General features: G+C 34.6%; 1 protein-coding gene across 1 annotated transcript; it reads right to left on the reverse strand.

Annotated features, from left to right (window-relative positions):
* Positions 1 to 3,034: 3,034 nt before the first annotated feature.
* On the reverse strand, positions 3,035 to 13,331 carry LOC306877312 (uncharacterized protein). Its single transcript, XM_079429013.1, has 8 exons — positions 13,095 to 13,331; positions 11,530 to 11,611; positions 10,885 to 10,978; positions 7,519 to 7,687; positions 4,438 to 4,562; positions 4,258 to 4,331; positions 3,690 to 3,863; positions 3,035 to 3,551 (listed from the first exon to the last, which is right to left on the reverse strand). Exons 2-8 carry the CDS (start codon positions 11,596 to 11,598, stop codon positions 3,354 to 3,356), a joined length of 903 nt encoding a protein of 300 aa, XP_079285139.1. The 5' UTR covers positions 11,599 to 11,611; positions 13,095 to 13,331; the 3' UTR covers positions 3,035 to 3,353.
* Positions 13,332 to 17,074: the final 3,743 nt, after the last annotated feature.

Genomic DNA, 17,074 nt, shown 5'->3' on the forward strand with positions numbered 1-17,074 from the left:
AAACAAAATACATAACTTGAGATGTGGTAAATGTGACATTAGTGGAAATATTTATGACTTTTCTGGAAAAAAAAAATACATAAGACAACTTTTGACGCATGCATATGCAGTACACTGTTGGATGTAGTTTGTGGACAAATTAAACATCAGTTAAAGTGTGAAAAGGTGTTTCAAAGGAATTTATTATTTTTATTTATTTATGGAGCTTTGGGCTTTTATGCATATAGTTGAATAAACACTCCTTTTCTGAACAAAGAACCTGCGCTGAGCAACCATGAAAGGCCTACCTTATCGAGAGGAATCTGGATTTGGTTGATAAGGTCCTTTATGTCTGAGTTAAGTAGAGCAATGCTGCTTGGGGTCACGACATCACTCAGTTTGAAATACACATCTATTTAAAACAAGAGAAAAATATGACAGCACCATGACCAACACGTGAGAGCTCTTGAGGCAGACAGCATTCTAAAGCACTTGAAAGTTGCATGTCAATCCACATTTTGGGGAACGTGCTGGTAAAATACTAGTGTTAGTTAATTCTGAAGTGTGTTATTTCTGTGACAGTAGCATGACAAATGGATTTGTAAAAAATGACTGTTTTCAAACTGGCTTCTGGAACACCCCATGCCTCCCAATAGTCAAACAACCAGACAAGCAAACTATGAATGGCTTGAATATGAATATCTGTGCATATTAAACAGGGATAAAAAAACACTTTAACAATAAAAAATACACCCTTCAGTTTTAAGTACTCATATAATAAAATCCACTTAGCTTACTTTTGAGAACAGACTGTAATTGTCATGTGATGACAATTTTTCCCCTTGCCAAGTAGGATGCTCACCTTTTATAAGACAGGGTGTGGTGCACATAGAATACGCAGTCCAAACTGGTTTTGACTATAGACTAAGATAGTAATCCCCTAAGATAGTAAGCAACCTGGCAGGCAGCAACCTGAGGTTAACAACCTTTCCCAAGGGCAGAATGGTAGTAACCAAAAACATTCTGTATAAAAACCTTCCCTGTTTATCCTTCTCTAATGAAAATATAAAAAAAATACAACATATTCAACGTCCAGATGAAAAACTAGCATGAACCACTTTTATGAACCTAAAAAAAAACAAATAGCATGAACCATTTTATGTTACTTTAAGGGTGACTTTTCTGTTCTTTTTGAAACTTAATTGGCAATAACTGTATGCTTTTGTTTATATGGGTGTAGACACTTTTGTATTCTTCAAAATAGTTCTGGAATAAATACAGGTTTGGAACAACATGAGGGTCATCACAACACATGTTGACCTGGCTGAAACCTTTCTTTAAAATGAGGCATGTACCGATCTCTAAATACTGGATACATTTCCCTGTAGCAGGCTGACTGATCACCAAAAACAACCCTGAGCAGCCTGTGAGTGTCAATAAAATAAAAAATAAAAAAAAACTATTTTCAGCTTGAATTAAATGCCCTGCAGCTTACAAAACATGTCCAGCAAGTCATCTTCAACATACCTCTCCCTTTCCAAGCACTCATGTAGTTGAGAAAGCCAATGCCTTTAGCGATGACTGGGTTTGTGACAGCAGTAGAGATATTGGCCTGAGGGAAAGTCCTCTGGAGAAATGTCAAGGCACTGTAATAAAATGTTCATAATGTAATAATTTTCTCAAAATGTAATAAAATCTTGAGCTCGTAAATGTAATAATTATTTTTCAATGTAATAACAAATTTTCACATAATGTAATAGATTATTGTATGAGAAATGTATTACATTATAAACACACTGTGGCAACTTATAATGTAATCACGGTTCATAAGGTAATACCAGCACATAATTTAAAACAATGTTTGCAATATTATAACAATGTTTGCAATATTATAATTATCTTTCAATAAAATAAATTTGACCACAAAACCTAATAATAGTTTTATGTAAAATAAGCTATTACATTAAAAGAAAATAAGGCTTATTAGGCTACATTGTGAATTTTTATTTTTATAAAAACTTACAAATTTTGTGATTATGACGTGTTTCATCATTTTTAGTTGCTTTGACCCAGAAACAAATTTTATGCACCAAATTATTTATTTACTTTTTTTGAGAGAGAGATCGATAAATGGTTGTTATAAAAACTTGTTTATATTCTACACAAATGTATAATGTATTTATAATATTGGCGAAATGATTCTCTATAGAGACGCTTTTATCTTCCTGATGTAAATGTCAACGTAAATGACACGTTCTTGACAGGCTGTTATACTGATGATTTCCCTGGTTGAAACAGCTTATAGGCACAGATATGATACATGATAAACTGTAATTTATTTTTTAACATATCCTCTGATGAACATTCATAACTTGTATTAAATGGAAGAAATGCTGCTGTTGCCTAAAACAGATAACGCAATCTTTTGACTTTGGAACATTTTTATTTGTTAAATCACCTAAATCACAGCAGCATCCGTCTAAACAGGATGTAGGCTGTCAAAGATACATAACTATTAGCCCAGCGTTTCCCAATCCCAGTCCTCGCGCCCCCCCCCCCCCCCCGCTCTGTACATTCCGTATAGTTTTCTTATCATGTACGACGTTTGTTCTATTCGACCGTAAGTGCCCTTCGAAGTGGACATTACCAAATATTCCATGCCATGATTCCAGTTCGAAACGAGCATACATGTTCCATTCAAAGGACATTAAAGTGTGCGAGGAAGGAATTTAAATAGTATTTATTTACAGATGTATATTATGTCACACTTCACACTTCTTTAGAAGTTTCGTCTGTGTTTGAAGACGCTGCGCAGCACAAATCTGTGAATGAATGTTCTGAAGTGAAGTAAATTTCCATGTCAATCGGAACACAATTCATGCACATAACTCACTTCTAACGAGCTGATGATCTGAATCAGGCGTTTAATAAGATAGACATGCAAAATATGCAGAGCGGGGGGTGTGGGTGGGGGGGTGTAGCGAGGACTGGGATTGGGAACCACTGTATTAGCCTATTACTTCTAAATCTTGATTTCTTTTTTTTCTTTTTTTTTATCGTGATAACATTATAAGTGGACCCAGTACAAACAGTACAAAATAAAAAACAAAGGCAGTTCAAGACCCCTTTAAGAAACATTTCTTATTATTTTATTATTGAAAACAATGTTTTTGTGGAAACCGTGATGCAATTTTTGTTGTAGGATTATTTGATGAATAGAAAGAGAACAGCATTTATCTGAAATAGAAATCTTTTGTAGCATTATAAATGTCTTTATGCATTAATGCATCTTATCTGAATAAAAGTATTAATTAAAAAAGTCTGATCCCAAACATTTGAATGGTAGTGTATGTAAGCTATTGTGAGCAAAACACTCACTTTTTAAGATCTTCCAGTTCCTCTGCTCCAGCATTTAAAATTTCTTCATCTGTGGGCTTCAGGAAGAGATCAGGCAAGCCAAGTAGGAAGTCCCACACTGATGTCTCCTGTTGAAGCATATCTAGGCCCACCACAGTCACTCCAATTGATCCCAATACTTCTGTCGGTTTATTGAGCAGCATTTCTGTTAGTACCTGGCGACCCACACAAGTAAACAGATGAACATTAAAGTGATATCTAATGATTCATTTAATGACTCTTTTATTGGACATATGTGGGCATAATGTGACGAGACTGAAAGAATATGAACAGCATGGGAGGTTTGACCCCACCTGGTTCAGGGTGAGCAAGGATGCTTCCAGAACAGTGTCGTTGGAGCTGCAGAAGTTTATTAAGCCTTGTGTAAAGAGATCCTGGGTACTGGCTGATGTGTTGATGGCAGTCATGGAGAAGCTGCATAAGGATTTTTTCAAGACACTCACAGATTCCCAAACGGACTCCGTTGTCTACAACAAAGAAAAAAAAAAATTGGGCTTTGAAGAATGCTGATATTTTAAAGAATGTTGGTAACCAAACAGTTCCTGGTAGCCATTGAATTACACAGTATGGAAACAAATAATGTGGAAGTCAATGGCTACCAGTAAATGTTTGGTTATCAACACTCTTCAGAATATCTTCTTTTGTGTTCAAAAGAAGACAAAAATGCATACAGGTTTGGAACAACATATAGGTGAGTAAACAACAACAACATTTTGGGTGAACTATCCTTATAAGTAGCCATATTGCATGATTACATTACATACATTGAAATGGTAACACTTTATTTTAAGGTGCTCTTGTTAAAAAAAAAAATTTAAAAAAATGTATATGTCAAGAATACAGAAAACACTCATCACTAACCTGATCAACCAGTGCAGTGTTGTTAAACGTTTGCATGACTGAAGTCACGTTAGGAATGTTTTGAAAGCTGGAATCTTAAAATATTGTAAACAACACAGTTAAAAACATTGAAACTGATACATTATCACTTCTTTAACACTGAGTGGCTTTGTATTAAAAGACTGATGAAAATGTACTTACTGAGCATCCGATCCCATAACACTAGGAGCTCTGGATTTGATGTATCCCTTTTAAGGATTGAGTGAATCAGTCCTCCCTTCTGTAGATGGTCCAGTGGAGGTAGGCCATGGAACAGTGTTGGTAGACTGAAATATAAAGAGGACCATGGGAATATACAGCACAAGAACTAAAATTTAACTTGAATTAAACTTTTGTCAAAGGATAAACTATAGTTTTGTTACTAAAAATATAGAATATGGTTATAACATATTTCACATGGTTATAACATAGACATGTATGGTTATGTAAATGCTGACGTCTTTGCACAAGCCTACACAAAAAAAGAAACATGATTGACAGATTATTTAAAAGCACCCTTCACAGTGACTAACTAGGTAAAGGATTACACAAACAAGTCCCTCCTACACAGTATGAGCTGGTAGTGAGTTTGTTCAGAGTGCACAAAGAAATGGGAGTTTCTGCCACCCCCTTATTTTTAAACGCATGTATTTTTTCAAACACTCAAAATCTTTTGTGGTGTATGTTAAAGCAAAATAGTGTCTTAAAGCCTTTTCAATATTTTTTCAACCTTTATTCAACTAAATTACAACTAAATTAACTAACTTTAATCTAATATTTACTCTTTCACTGTTACAGACTTTTAAGTATTTTTAAGTAATTATTTTATTTTATAGAGCAATTCCACTGAAACTTCTTAAACAATAACTGTTAACTCTTAAATGTAAATACTTTTTTAAAACGTAGTTCATTTACATGTTATTGTCACGAATCCAGTTCATGGTCATCAGAGGTCGCCCTTCTATCATATTGACTCTTGCACCACACTACTGTTGCTCTTCACCCACGGACTACAATTCCCATCATCCATTGCACTGACGACACACAGCTGTCACCAATCTCACATTGCTCTGATCACACAGCTGATTGCACTGATTACCTACGCTATATAAGCCTTGAACTTCCTCTCTGTCTTTGCCGAGTATTGTTTTGCGTATAACACTCTCCTAGTGTTAGCTGACTTACCGAGCCATTCTCTGTTTTGTAAATCTAAGTTTAGTTTTTGTTTATAGTCTCGTTTCATGTTTCCTGCCCTTATATTGTGACCCTTGTCTCACCGTTTCGGACTCTGTGTGTACCTCGTTTGGATTATTGCTCAGGTTATCGGACTACCCCTTTTCACAAGCCCTCTGGATATTGTTCGCCGATCGCTGACCCACGCATGCCCTAGGATTACTCTTGTGTCTTGCCCGTGCCATACTCGTTTGCTGGTGATTTGACCCTGCCTGTTATTTGACTGTTTATTAATAAAAGCTTGCAAATGGATCTGCATGTCTGTCGTCTCGTTCACCCCGTTACAGTTATATGTCTAATATTAATGTTTTTTTTTGGCAGAAAGTGGACCGAATGTACAGGAAAGTTTACATTTGACTTTTTTTTTTCTCCTTTTGTGTTTCACAAGGAAGAAACTGTCATACAGTTTTTGAGTGATTATGGGTAGATCATAACAGAGATAAATTTAAAGCAAATTATCTATTTTCATACAATGTAATATGTGTTTATAACACAGTGCTTTAGACAAACTTTTTTTTTACTCATAATCATGCACTTTACAATCAAAAAAAATTTAAGAAGTTGCACTTTTTAAGTAGTTATAGTAGTTATATATATATATATATATATATATATATATATATATATATATATATATATATAGCATGTAAAAATTCCACATTCTTCAGCAACAATGACCCAGCAAAAGTTTTGACTACAGAAGGTTTCATTGTTGACTCAACCTGGACACAATACACACAGCAGTAAAAGAGCTGTTGAACAAACCGGTTTAGTCAACATTTCTCTATACAGCAGCCAAAAGCTTTTACTGATCAACTGACCAAATAAGAGAATTCTTAGCTTTATGAATACTGACTAAGGCAAAGGGGACAGCAATGTCACAGGAGGTGCAGTGTTTTGCTATAAGGTCTATTATCATCTCATCAGTGACGCATCAACCTACAGGTGTGGCCATTGTAATTTTGAACTGATCCATCTTTATCAGACATCTACAGTACATGACTTCAGGGTGCTGGCTCATAAATATCACCATTAGTGTTCACATCTGATGTTTATCACAATACTGAAATCAAAACAAGGCCAGACCTCAGGTTTTCTGAGAATATGGTGCAACATGAAACAACTGAAAGGTTAAGCCCATATTTCTGGAAATGTGTTATTTTGAAGTAGGGATGTAACGATAATTGATGATAAATCATGATAAAATTCCCCACGGTTAGTATTACCATTTCATATTTTAATTATCATTAAAACCGTATTCGATTACCACGAATTGAACAACTCACTAAATAAATACTGTCTAGCATAAAGTGCAGTTTTAAGTAACAGTCTCACGAGCGCACAGCCGCAGAGTAGTTACGTTTTGAGTGAAAATGGGGCGGAAAAGCTGGGAGGTTTTAAAAGACTGCTGAGGGAATTATACAAATTAATTTATGAATGAATTAATTATATGAATGTACCTCTGAAGGTTCTGAATGTCTTAAGAAACGATTCGATGGCATTTTGTTTTCACCTTCGCTCCATGTAATGCCTAAAAGAGGTGCTCTTAATCTATAAAAAATATAATAAAAAAATATAATAAATTTTTTTTTGGAGCAGATCAAATACGTATAATCATTTATTAATCAATTATCATTTTGACTTGATCCTTAATCCTGAAATGTGAGGTTTACATTTTTATGAAACTTTTTCAAAGCTTTATTTGAACATTTACATTAGTATTTGAACATGCTATTAAACTGTTTTCAGTCAAGTTGTCATTTAAAATCCGAACATCATTGGTCAGGCTATTGTTTTAGTGATTATGGAGACAAAACGTCATTTTATTTGTTGTTTGTTGATTTTTAAATATAAAACTTGGTGAAGTGATTTATGTGTCGATACTTTTTGAATATCTCCAGCACATTTTAACAATACCGTGATCATACTGATAACCGTGATAATTTTGGTCACTATAATCGTGATAAGAAATTTTCATACCGTTACATCCCTATTTTGAACATACATTACCTGTTAGATTCAGCATTCCTGCGGTGGCGACGACTTGTGTACCAGTACGATTTGGACTGTCCTTCTGTTAGGTAGGATTTGCTGGTGCATGTACTGTCGGTGCTACACATGAGTGTCTGCAGGAAAGGGAAGAACCCGGTGCTCGGAAGGTTTCGAGGTGCCACATAGCCTGAAAGGAACAGCAGAGTTTAACTTTTGTTGCTGAGGGTTTTTTTTTGTTTGTTTGTTTGTTAGGGTTAAAGGAATAATAAAAAAATTACATTTGTGGAAAATTATGTACACTCTTAAAAATGCTGGGTTAAATACAACTCAGTGCTGGGTAAATATTGGACAGAACACATGCTGGGTTGTTTTCAACCAACAGTTGGCTTAAATGTTTAACCCAATCTTCTGGGCAGTAACTCAACCGCTAGGTCTAAACAACACAATCGCTGGGTTCGTCCATATTTTACCCAGCGCTGGGCTGTATTTAACACAGCATTTTTTAGAGTGTAGAATGTAAGATGTACATGAATTTGAAACTTGGGGAAATTTATCATTACGCCACATGCTCACCAATGGATCCTCATCAGTGAATGGGTGCCATCAGAATGAGAGTCCAAACAGCTGATAAAAACAACACAATAATCCAAGTAATCCACACAACTCCAGTCCATCAATTAACGTCTTGTGAAGTAAAAAGCAGCATTTTTGAACAAACAGATCCATCAAGGCATTTTAACTATAAGCTGTCACTTCTGGACAAAATATGCATCCATAATCCATAATAACGCTTCATCCAGTGCTTGATCTTTGAACAATTCCACAGTAGAAAGCAATATTATAGCTAAACCACTTGTATTTTACCCGGGAGCAACAGCTTGAAGTTAAAAACATCACAAATATGCAGCTTTTCACAAGATATTAATTGATAGGCAGGAGTCATGTGGCTTACTTGTAGAATATCATGATATTTTTATCAGCGCTTTGAACTCTCATTCTGACGGCACCCATTCACTGCAGAGGATCCACTGGTGAGCAAGTGATCTAATGCTAAATTTCTCCAAATCTGTTCCACTGGTGAAACAAACACATCTACATCTTGGATGGACTGAGGGTGAGTAAATTTTAATGATACCTCATGGCATTGATTATTGAGCACAGTTATTTTAATAAGACAGATATTTGTTCTACTGAAATGGGACATCAGACAGAACATATCCAATTCATGATTTGCCTTTGCTTGTCAATGCCATGTATATCCCCATGTGAGCAAGATCAGTTATCATCTTATATTTTGGTCTGCTTTCTAGGAAGAGAACGTTTATTTAGTCAACTTGTATAGGTACACTAGTATACAGATGACCTCAAATCTAATAGTCATGGCCAAAAAGCCACAAATTTTTCTCTTAAAAATAATGGAAGAAATAAAAATACAGCAATGTATTATCATTTGTAGGAATATATAGAATGCTTATAATGAATGCAAACAGAATACACTTTTTTATGATTAAATTTCTGTTAAAATGTAAACAGTCATCGACTGCCAATGAACTTGTTTAAAGGTTTGCGCTATAAAATAAACATCTGCAAAAACTGTGTACAATGAGGCGCCATTATTCTCCTCACTCCTCAACCATCAAAAATAAATTAAAAAGTGTGAATGTGTTTTTGTTTTAAACTTAAGCATTTCTCTGCATTAGAAATATTCTACTAAATACTACTGAAAAGGGTTTACTGAAGTGATACACATTTTAAAGCAGCAGACTTGTTCAGAAAATCCCACATGATTTTGTCTTGAAGTTAAGTTCATATTGAAATCTTTAGATATCTGATTGCAGACTATGGTCTCTTGGCAAATCTGAGCAGACTGTTTGTCCTCTGCGAAAAGACACATTAATACTGTCGATACTTTTTCTCAGGAGAAAAATCTGAGAATCAGACCAGCAAATGTCTCTGTTTGTTCTCCACTTAATCACATTGCAGTCTGGGAAAAAACAATTGAGATCTCAATCATGTTTTCTCAACTTGGGTTGGTTTTGCTCTCCCCTGAGAGGGAGAATGTTTGATTTTCCTGTCTGGTTTTATGGTATAGGACTTTCATAGAAACAAACACAAAAGGAGTCAAAAGGTACATCACTATAGACTGAGAATGACCACTTAAAAGGGTTCATACAGTAGAAGTATTGACCTTATGCAATATTTGTCCAGCAAACAATGTTTGAATGAACCAAAACAATAGAGAAACTATAGAGAAAGATATAAAATAAACACAACATAATCTAAGCCTACTTAGGGTGTGATAAGTATACAAATGATTTGATCACAGCAACTTCCTGAAATATACAGAGACAGTTTTATTAACATAAGTTAATACTGACTAGGACTGTTGCATTAAGTTAGTCATTAATACATTAAAGTTCAATAATAACAGATGTCATCATTATTTTCATAACCAAATGTTATGTTAAACAAAAACAAATTATTATAATAATATTATCAAACTAAAATATTCTAAGAACATATTGCTAATGTTATTGTTAAATTATAAAAACGTTATTTCTGAATGTTCACTGAACTTGACGTTTTGAACGTTTAAAAGCACTTTTTCTTGGTTATGTGAATGTTAGAGGAAACATTAAGGGTATACTCAATTTTATTATTTTGCAAACATGATTGCAGAAGCTACTTTTAAATGTTCTCTGAGCCTAGTACATATTAAGACAAAGTTCTGAGAATGTTCCTTGTTAGCTGGGAAGCTTTAGTACTTGTTTTCTCACATTATCAAATGAGTTTTGAGTTTCTATGGATGGATGCACAATCAGACAAACAGAGAGACTGCCTGCACAGAACCATACAAGGCATAAGGGAGCTAATTATGGGAAAGACCAGGCCTAACCCAATCCTCAAGAGAAAAATGTGAAATAACAGAAAACTCCCAAAGGTCCACCAGCTTAAAAAGAAAGATTACATAAATGCACAGAATAAGTCTTTTCAGGGGCGTAGAATTAGGGGGGGACGCTAGGGACATGTCCCTACCAATATCCAGCCACTACCTAACTGTCCCTAGCAATAATTTTGATCAAATAATTAAATATATGTATATGTTTTTGCCATTTCAGATGCATCTGAAACGTTAAATCATTGATTTTACATAACAAGTTAAAGTAAATACGTTAGAAAACTGCGTGCTCTCAAGGATGCACATTTAATACGGAATGTAGTCACACACTGGACGAGAACCACAGCCATGTTTAGAACAACTATTAGAACATAGGTATTGCACCCAATTCAAGACAGCAGTCCAAAACAGTTCATATAAAAGCCCACATTCAGGAATGAACAAAGTTGCATTGATGAGTTTGAAGTGGTGTTTGTTTGACGTACATGTGTCTCTGAGTTTTGGTGGAAACTGTGAACGGGTGATCGCCAAGATAATAAAGATCACAAGTGGCCAGACAAGTAGAGCCAGCGACCAGGTCTGAAAAAAATCAACAAACAAATATGCTGTCAGATTTGACTTTTGGTTATATTGTACATGGTTATTAATCTCAGTATAAAATCAAATCAAAACCAATAACTGGACTAGGAATGATTACAAATAAAAGTACAGTATGCTTACATACTGTATATAGCTCACTTTTTTTAGAGATTACTGTCTGTACTTCTGTAAAACCATCTGAGCGTATCACAAGATATGCATATGTATACTGAATACCTTACTAAATAAGGTTTTAAGGACACAGAGAATATTTAAGTGATAAAGCACAGCAAATCTAATGATAAAGCAAAGATAAAAAGTTTAGCCTGGGAGTGTTAACTTATTTTTATTACTGCAAATCAGTTTTTTTAAACATATATTTTAATATTCAATATGAAAATATATGTTTCGCAGAGTCTGTATGGTTACATTTAGGCAGTAAACCTGAACCTACAGAGCTCCACAGAATCAATGCTAACATTATCATTTGAATCTGGTCATCAGTTTTTTGTTGTTGTTATTGAAGTGTACAGGTATGCAGGTTTACTCACGGGCTGCCGGATGACACTGAGGCCATTTTTCCAGAGAAGTAGTCTTAACTGTTGTAAGAAGGAGGCCATCAGAGGAGAGGTGCTGATAGAAATGAAAGACAAAAGTAAAATTCAGTTTTAAAACCAGAAAATTCCAGTAATTCCAGCATAGACTCAGACCCAGGCAACAAGTATTTGTTTAGCAAAATTTATATTTATTATATTATATTATATTACTGTCAGTCCTGTCTTCCTGTGTCTTGTAATCCCTGTGTTCCCTGAGTCTGGTGTCAGCTGTTATACGTCATTCCTTGAGTTCTGTGTCTCCTGCGACTCCTATGTTCTAGCGATTGGATTAATAAATATTGTTATTTGAAGAGTTTAATTAATGAATAATTATCACAATGTATCATTCTGAAAAATGTTTTAATTGAAAACTGCATAGTAAATGTTTGAATGCTTTTTGAGCACATCTTACATCCACTGTTAAATGAGAATGCTGTTCTTTAACTACAGCCTCTACTGAATAAAGTCAATAACATGTAAGCATGTATTGTTGCATATGTAATTAATTGCGATGTTCGGTTTTAGTCACTTAACATGTCAGACAGTGTAAGACTGATTTTAATTATGACGTTATGATAATTAATCATTGCCCTATTAAAAGCTAACCTGGATATTATCTGATATGTTTTATTGCACTGAAAAGTTTTATTGCACACACACACATATATATATATTTCACTGTAAAAAAAAGTTGAGCCAACTTAAAATTTTAAGGCAACTAGCTTCAGCAGATTTTTGAGTTTTCTGAACTTATTTTTGTAGGAGATTCTCAACTTTTTGTTGTATAAACTTAAAACAACAAGTTCAGAAAACTCAAAAATCTGCTGAAGCTGGTTGCCTTAAAATTTTAAGTTGGCTCAAATTTGTTTTGGGGGGGGGATTCTGGGGGTTAATAGCTTAACTTACAATGTTTTAATAGATTGTGATCATGTTAAGTTTCCGTCGTATTAAAAACATTTCATGACATGACACCCATTATTTATTACTTGCCTAAAAAGACGGGTTTATGATGTGCTTTATTAACAGATTACACTAACATTAGGTTACTTGGGCTATTACCTTCCACCTATGGAGAGAGAAAAAAGTTATATAGCTATATATATATATATATATATATATATATATATATAGATATATATATATATACATATATATATATAGTTAGAATGTCATTTGCTATTTATATAGTAAATGCCATTTCGTATAATAATAATAATAGATATCATAAAATAAGCCAAACTTATACACACAATAACAATAATAATACATTAATTAAAAAATAATAAAAATGCTGATAATTTAAAGTTGCTTCCTCACTACCTGTAGGCTATTTAGTGTGCTACTGTTCAAAATAATTTAATGTAATGCCTTTTTTTACCTCATATAAGACCTGTATTTCACTATGGATATATAATTGAATCTCAAACATTCACTTTATCTTCGCACCAACGAAAGTAATAAATATGCAAACGTCAGAAATCCAAACGTATTATACTGCTAAATATAAGTTATATATTTACCTTGTTTAGTCTGGATTGGATTTAGTGTATCGTTATTGGGTCCGATGCGTTTGATAAAATGAAGACATTTTGCCCGGTTATTCCTAGCAAAGAGCACTTTCCATGTGATATTCCACCAACTGACGAAAAATTAATAACAAAAACAGCTAAAATCAAGTTAGCCTAACAAGGAGAAAGATATGAATGTTCTCTCTCGCCAGGTGTCGGTGATTTCCAGTCTGCACTGTTCTCTGTTCTGAAGCTCATGCAGGTGAGAGACCAGAGAGGCGGGAGGTTCTCACACAGGTTGCGTGACCAGTTTGAGGATTCCCTGCGTCTCGTGTTTGAGTGAGAGGATGCAATCACGATAAATGATTATTGTTGTTCATATTTGATAAGTATGTCTAAATGGATAACTCCTCAAACCGGTGTAACAGCGTACCTAAAATATCTAAGCTATAATTTTAACTAATTGTCTAATTGGCGAGGTGGTGTTTAGTTTATGTAGTCCAATCGTTAAGTTTCACTGTATTTCGCGGCGGTGGCTAGTTTTCTGTAACTTTGCAAAAAAAATTTCCAGTAACGAAAATATTTTTTTTTCTCTGCGTTAGTTGAGAGGCAGTAGCACCCTTGCTGTCTTTTTTTTTTTTTCAGTAACAAAAAAAATAAATACATTTCTTGGCAGGGACATTTTACCAGAAGCGTGCATTATCTGTCCTTGACTTCTTACAGTGAATAAAAAGTATTTCATCCAAAAAAATTCTAAAACTGACTGATGGTTGATTTCTGCGAGTTGTTCTGTAAAGCAATAAAACCCTTGAAAATTACAAATCCCGTCTTTGTCCTTGTCCTCCGCCAAAGCAGACCTACAGCTTTCATAGTTTTGTTATGCTGTTATTTGGAACAAAATCTCCATTCAGTAAAGTTTAAGTTGTTATCTTTCACATCAATTGATTAGAAACATGAAATTAAACATAAATTCTAGAAATAAATGCTATTTTACAACTGTCCCCATGTTTTCGGGTCAGTCCTGTCACGTTTACATAAAACTCAACATAAAATGTGTGCAATAAGCTTGTTTTTGTATGTTTTTTGAGGAGGACGAGCTAAAATGTCAGGCCCTGTCACGCTAAAACATCCCACAAACTAATGAAAATGTTTTAAATCCAAAACATGTCTAAAAAGGGAAATTCCTTGATTGCATGTTAACAGTTTTTATGCTAGCATGCTAGCATCCTGAGTAATAGCAGTTTAAAGTGGCCGACCGTCAGGCCCTGTCACGTTCCTGTGTGACGACGGAGCATGACTGTCCTGTGACACGGCCTTACAAATGAATGGCAGTGTTCTTTTTTATTACCTTATATGTATTTAACGCATGACATTGTAAAACATTATTTGAATAAATAAACACATTTTTTGAATTTTGTACCTCTTTTACCTAGGCCTATATAGATATATAGATATAATGTCATCTATATTAGCTTTGAGTAATGATGACTGTAATTATTCCAATTCATACAGGTGGCAGTTAGATGGCTCCAGTTAGTGCAGCTGAGAGACGAAGGCAATGTTGTGAACGACTAAATGCAGACCCTGAGAGAAAGGAAAAACATCTTCAAAAAGAAAGGGAGAGATGGAGGCAGAAAAAGGAAAGAAGGAAAGGTATTCATGAGTTCAATGAGCGAGACCAAAGACATAGGTGCAAATTATGGAGAGAGAAACAGAAAAAATCTAGGCTTAAGAGAAAGGTCATAGTTCCAGGGCCAAGACCTTCAAGGTTAGAAAGGGCTGCCGTCACAGTATTACTTCATATTACAGCTTGGTAATAACAGAATGATATCATGGTAATATCTACATTATTACCAAGGAAATGACATGCAATTTCCGCTATTACCATGTCATTTCCTAAGTAATAATGCAGATATTACTATAGTATAACCCTGTTGTTACGGAGCCATAATATGATGTGGCACCACAGTTACTTTACATTGTGCTATTCAGTTAAATGTCTGTTGATTACATTTGCTGTATTATAGTAAAATGCATTTTATGAAGTTAATTGAATAGTGTATACTTTTAATGACTGTTAAATGGTTGTGTGACAGTAACTTTACCAGTCTAATATTACATTATCATTAACATTATAATAATAATTTAAAATAAGAATGCTTATCAAAACTTAAGAACACAAAACATATATTTTTCTGCATCAAAGAAATCCATAAAGTCAGTCCTGTCACGCCAATGTCAGTCCTGTCACACAGGAAATTATGATATAAAAATGTACTATTTGAGGAAATATTGATGAATTAATCTCTTTCCCTGTGTAGATGAAGGAAGGGGTAAATATACACTGCTATGACTTTGGAAAAATCTCCTATGTAAAGGTAGTTTTTTTTACAACTATATGAGTGCCTGGTGGGTAATCTGTGATTTTTGTGTACTACAGTTGACCGAAAAGTTGCTTATATTTCTTATAGGAATTACAAAACCATGTTAAATACAATCAGGCACATGTGATCAATAAGAAAATGCTATTTGTATCAAAGAAATTTATTAGGTTACCATTCTATACAAATTTTTCCGTGATAGGGCCTGACATTTTAGGGGTGAAATGTGTATAAAAATGTGTTTTATTCAATCATAAAAACATGCTGAGATGGCACGATATACGTTTCTCATAGTTTAACATGTCCTCCATATGACTCAACGTTCAGATTTAATAAGAAGAAAAACAATTTCCCAAGATTTTTACAAGTGGAAATGTACGTTTCTGGTAGAATGTCCCAGCGATGTTTTGGCGTGGCCAGAGCCATAGAGAGAGAGAGTTGCGACAACTCCGTTGACTCCAATGGACCATTTTTTTTACAGCAATGGCGGATGGTGGAGCCGCTCAATAGTTCCCGGAAGTTCGCGCTCATACTATCAGCGCCATAGAGATGCAGCAGAAGAGACCGCTGTGGCCAGCGTTTAAAAGCTAAGACATTTATAGAAACAAATTGTATATTATCAGCACAGCTAATCAAATTGCCTTGTGCATTAAAACGGATAATTATTAGATTATTCCTCACTTAATTAGTAGATTTACGGTATGTTATTCATTCTCTACGTGCAGTTGCATACATCGTTGTGTAATTAAGGCTTTTAAGCGTGATTTTTACTGGTGGGGAGTTATTTAATAGACTTGGATTTATTGCAAAGGATGCTGATGGACCTAAGTGAGAATCAAAAGTTTAAAATAGATGAGCAGTTTTCATTTCAAAATTATGCTAGACTAAATTTCGAAAAATGTATTATATACCACCACTATTTTATAGAAGTAATCACAGTAAACCTGTACATTATTACTGTATTTTATTCTTAAACGTCTTAGCAACTATAGAAGTACTGTGTTGAAGGAGCAGTGATGCCACAGGACTGAAATGTGACGGAGAGCATCACTTAATCATTTCTCCTGTGTTTTTCTCCTTCTCTGTCTTGCTTTCAGAACAAGAACCACCTGAGGACTCCCTGTAATGAGACATCACCCTCACCATGAGTCTCTTCACTGGGTTTGGCAAGTCTCTCCCTGTTCTTTGTGAAAAAGTGCCAGTTCCCAAGTATGATTCCATCACATTTTGTTGGTGTAATCTATTGATTGCTCCTGCTGATTATATCCAGCCTCTCATGAAGACTTCAGATGACCCAACACTTGTGAAGAGATGACGCCAGCCCTTGAGAGGACTTCAGATGAAGCTGACTCTGAATAAACATACAAAACTGCTCAATTTTCCTTGCATTGTAATGATCTCATCATGTAACCATTGCTTTAATTTGTTAATTGTTTCTGAATACATGACATTACTTAACTGCATGATTTGAACAGCCTAATTTTAGAACATTTCTGCCATAGGAACATTACTTTGACACGTTACACCTGTTAACAGAACTCTTATTTGTAATATAGAAACATTCATTTTCTGTAAAGCTGCTTTACTATTTGTATAATAAAAAGTGCTATA

The sequence above is a fragment of the Barbus barbus genome (assembly GCF_936440315.1).
Source record: "Barbus barbus genome assembly, chromosome: 11".
In the NCBI taxonomy this organism is placed as follows: Eukaryota; Metazoa; Chordata; class Actinopteri; order Cypriniformes; family Cyprinidae; genus Barbus; species Barbus barbus.

Excerpts from the sequence above, each read along its gene's own strand:
- LOC306877312 (XM_079429013.1), bottom strand. The coding sequence starts at position 11,598 with ATGGCCTCCTTCTTACAACAGTTAAGACTACTTCTCTGGAAAAATGGC. Across the intron at positions 3,864-4,257 it reads ACACTGCACTGGTTGATCAG|ACAACGGAGTCCGTTTGGGA; the intron begins GTTAGTGATGAG and ends TCTTTGTTGTAG. Across the intron at positions 3,552-3,689 it reads CCTTGCTCACCCTGAACCAG|GTACTAACAGAAATGCTGCT; the intron begins GTGGGGTCAAAC and ends GTGGGTCGCCAG.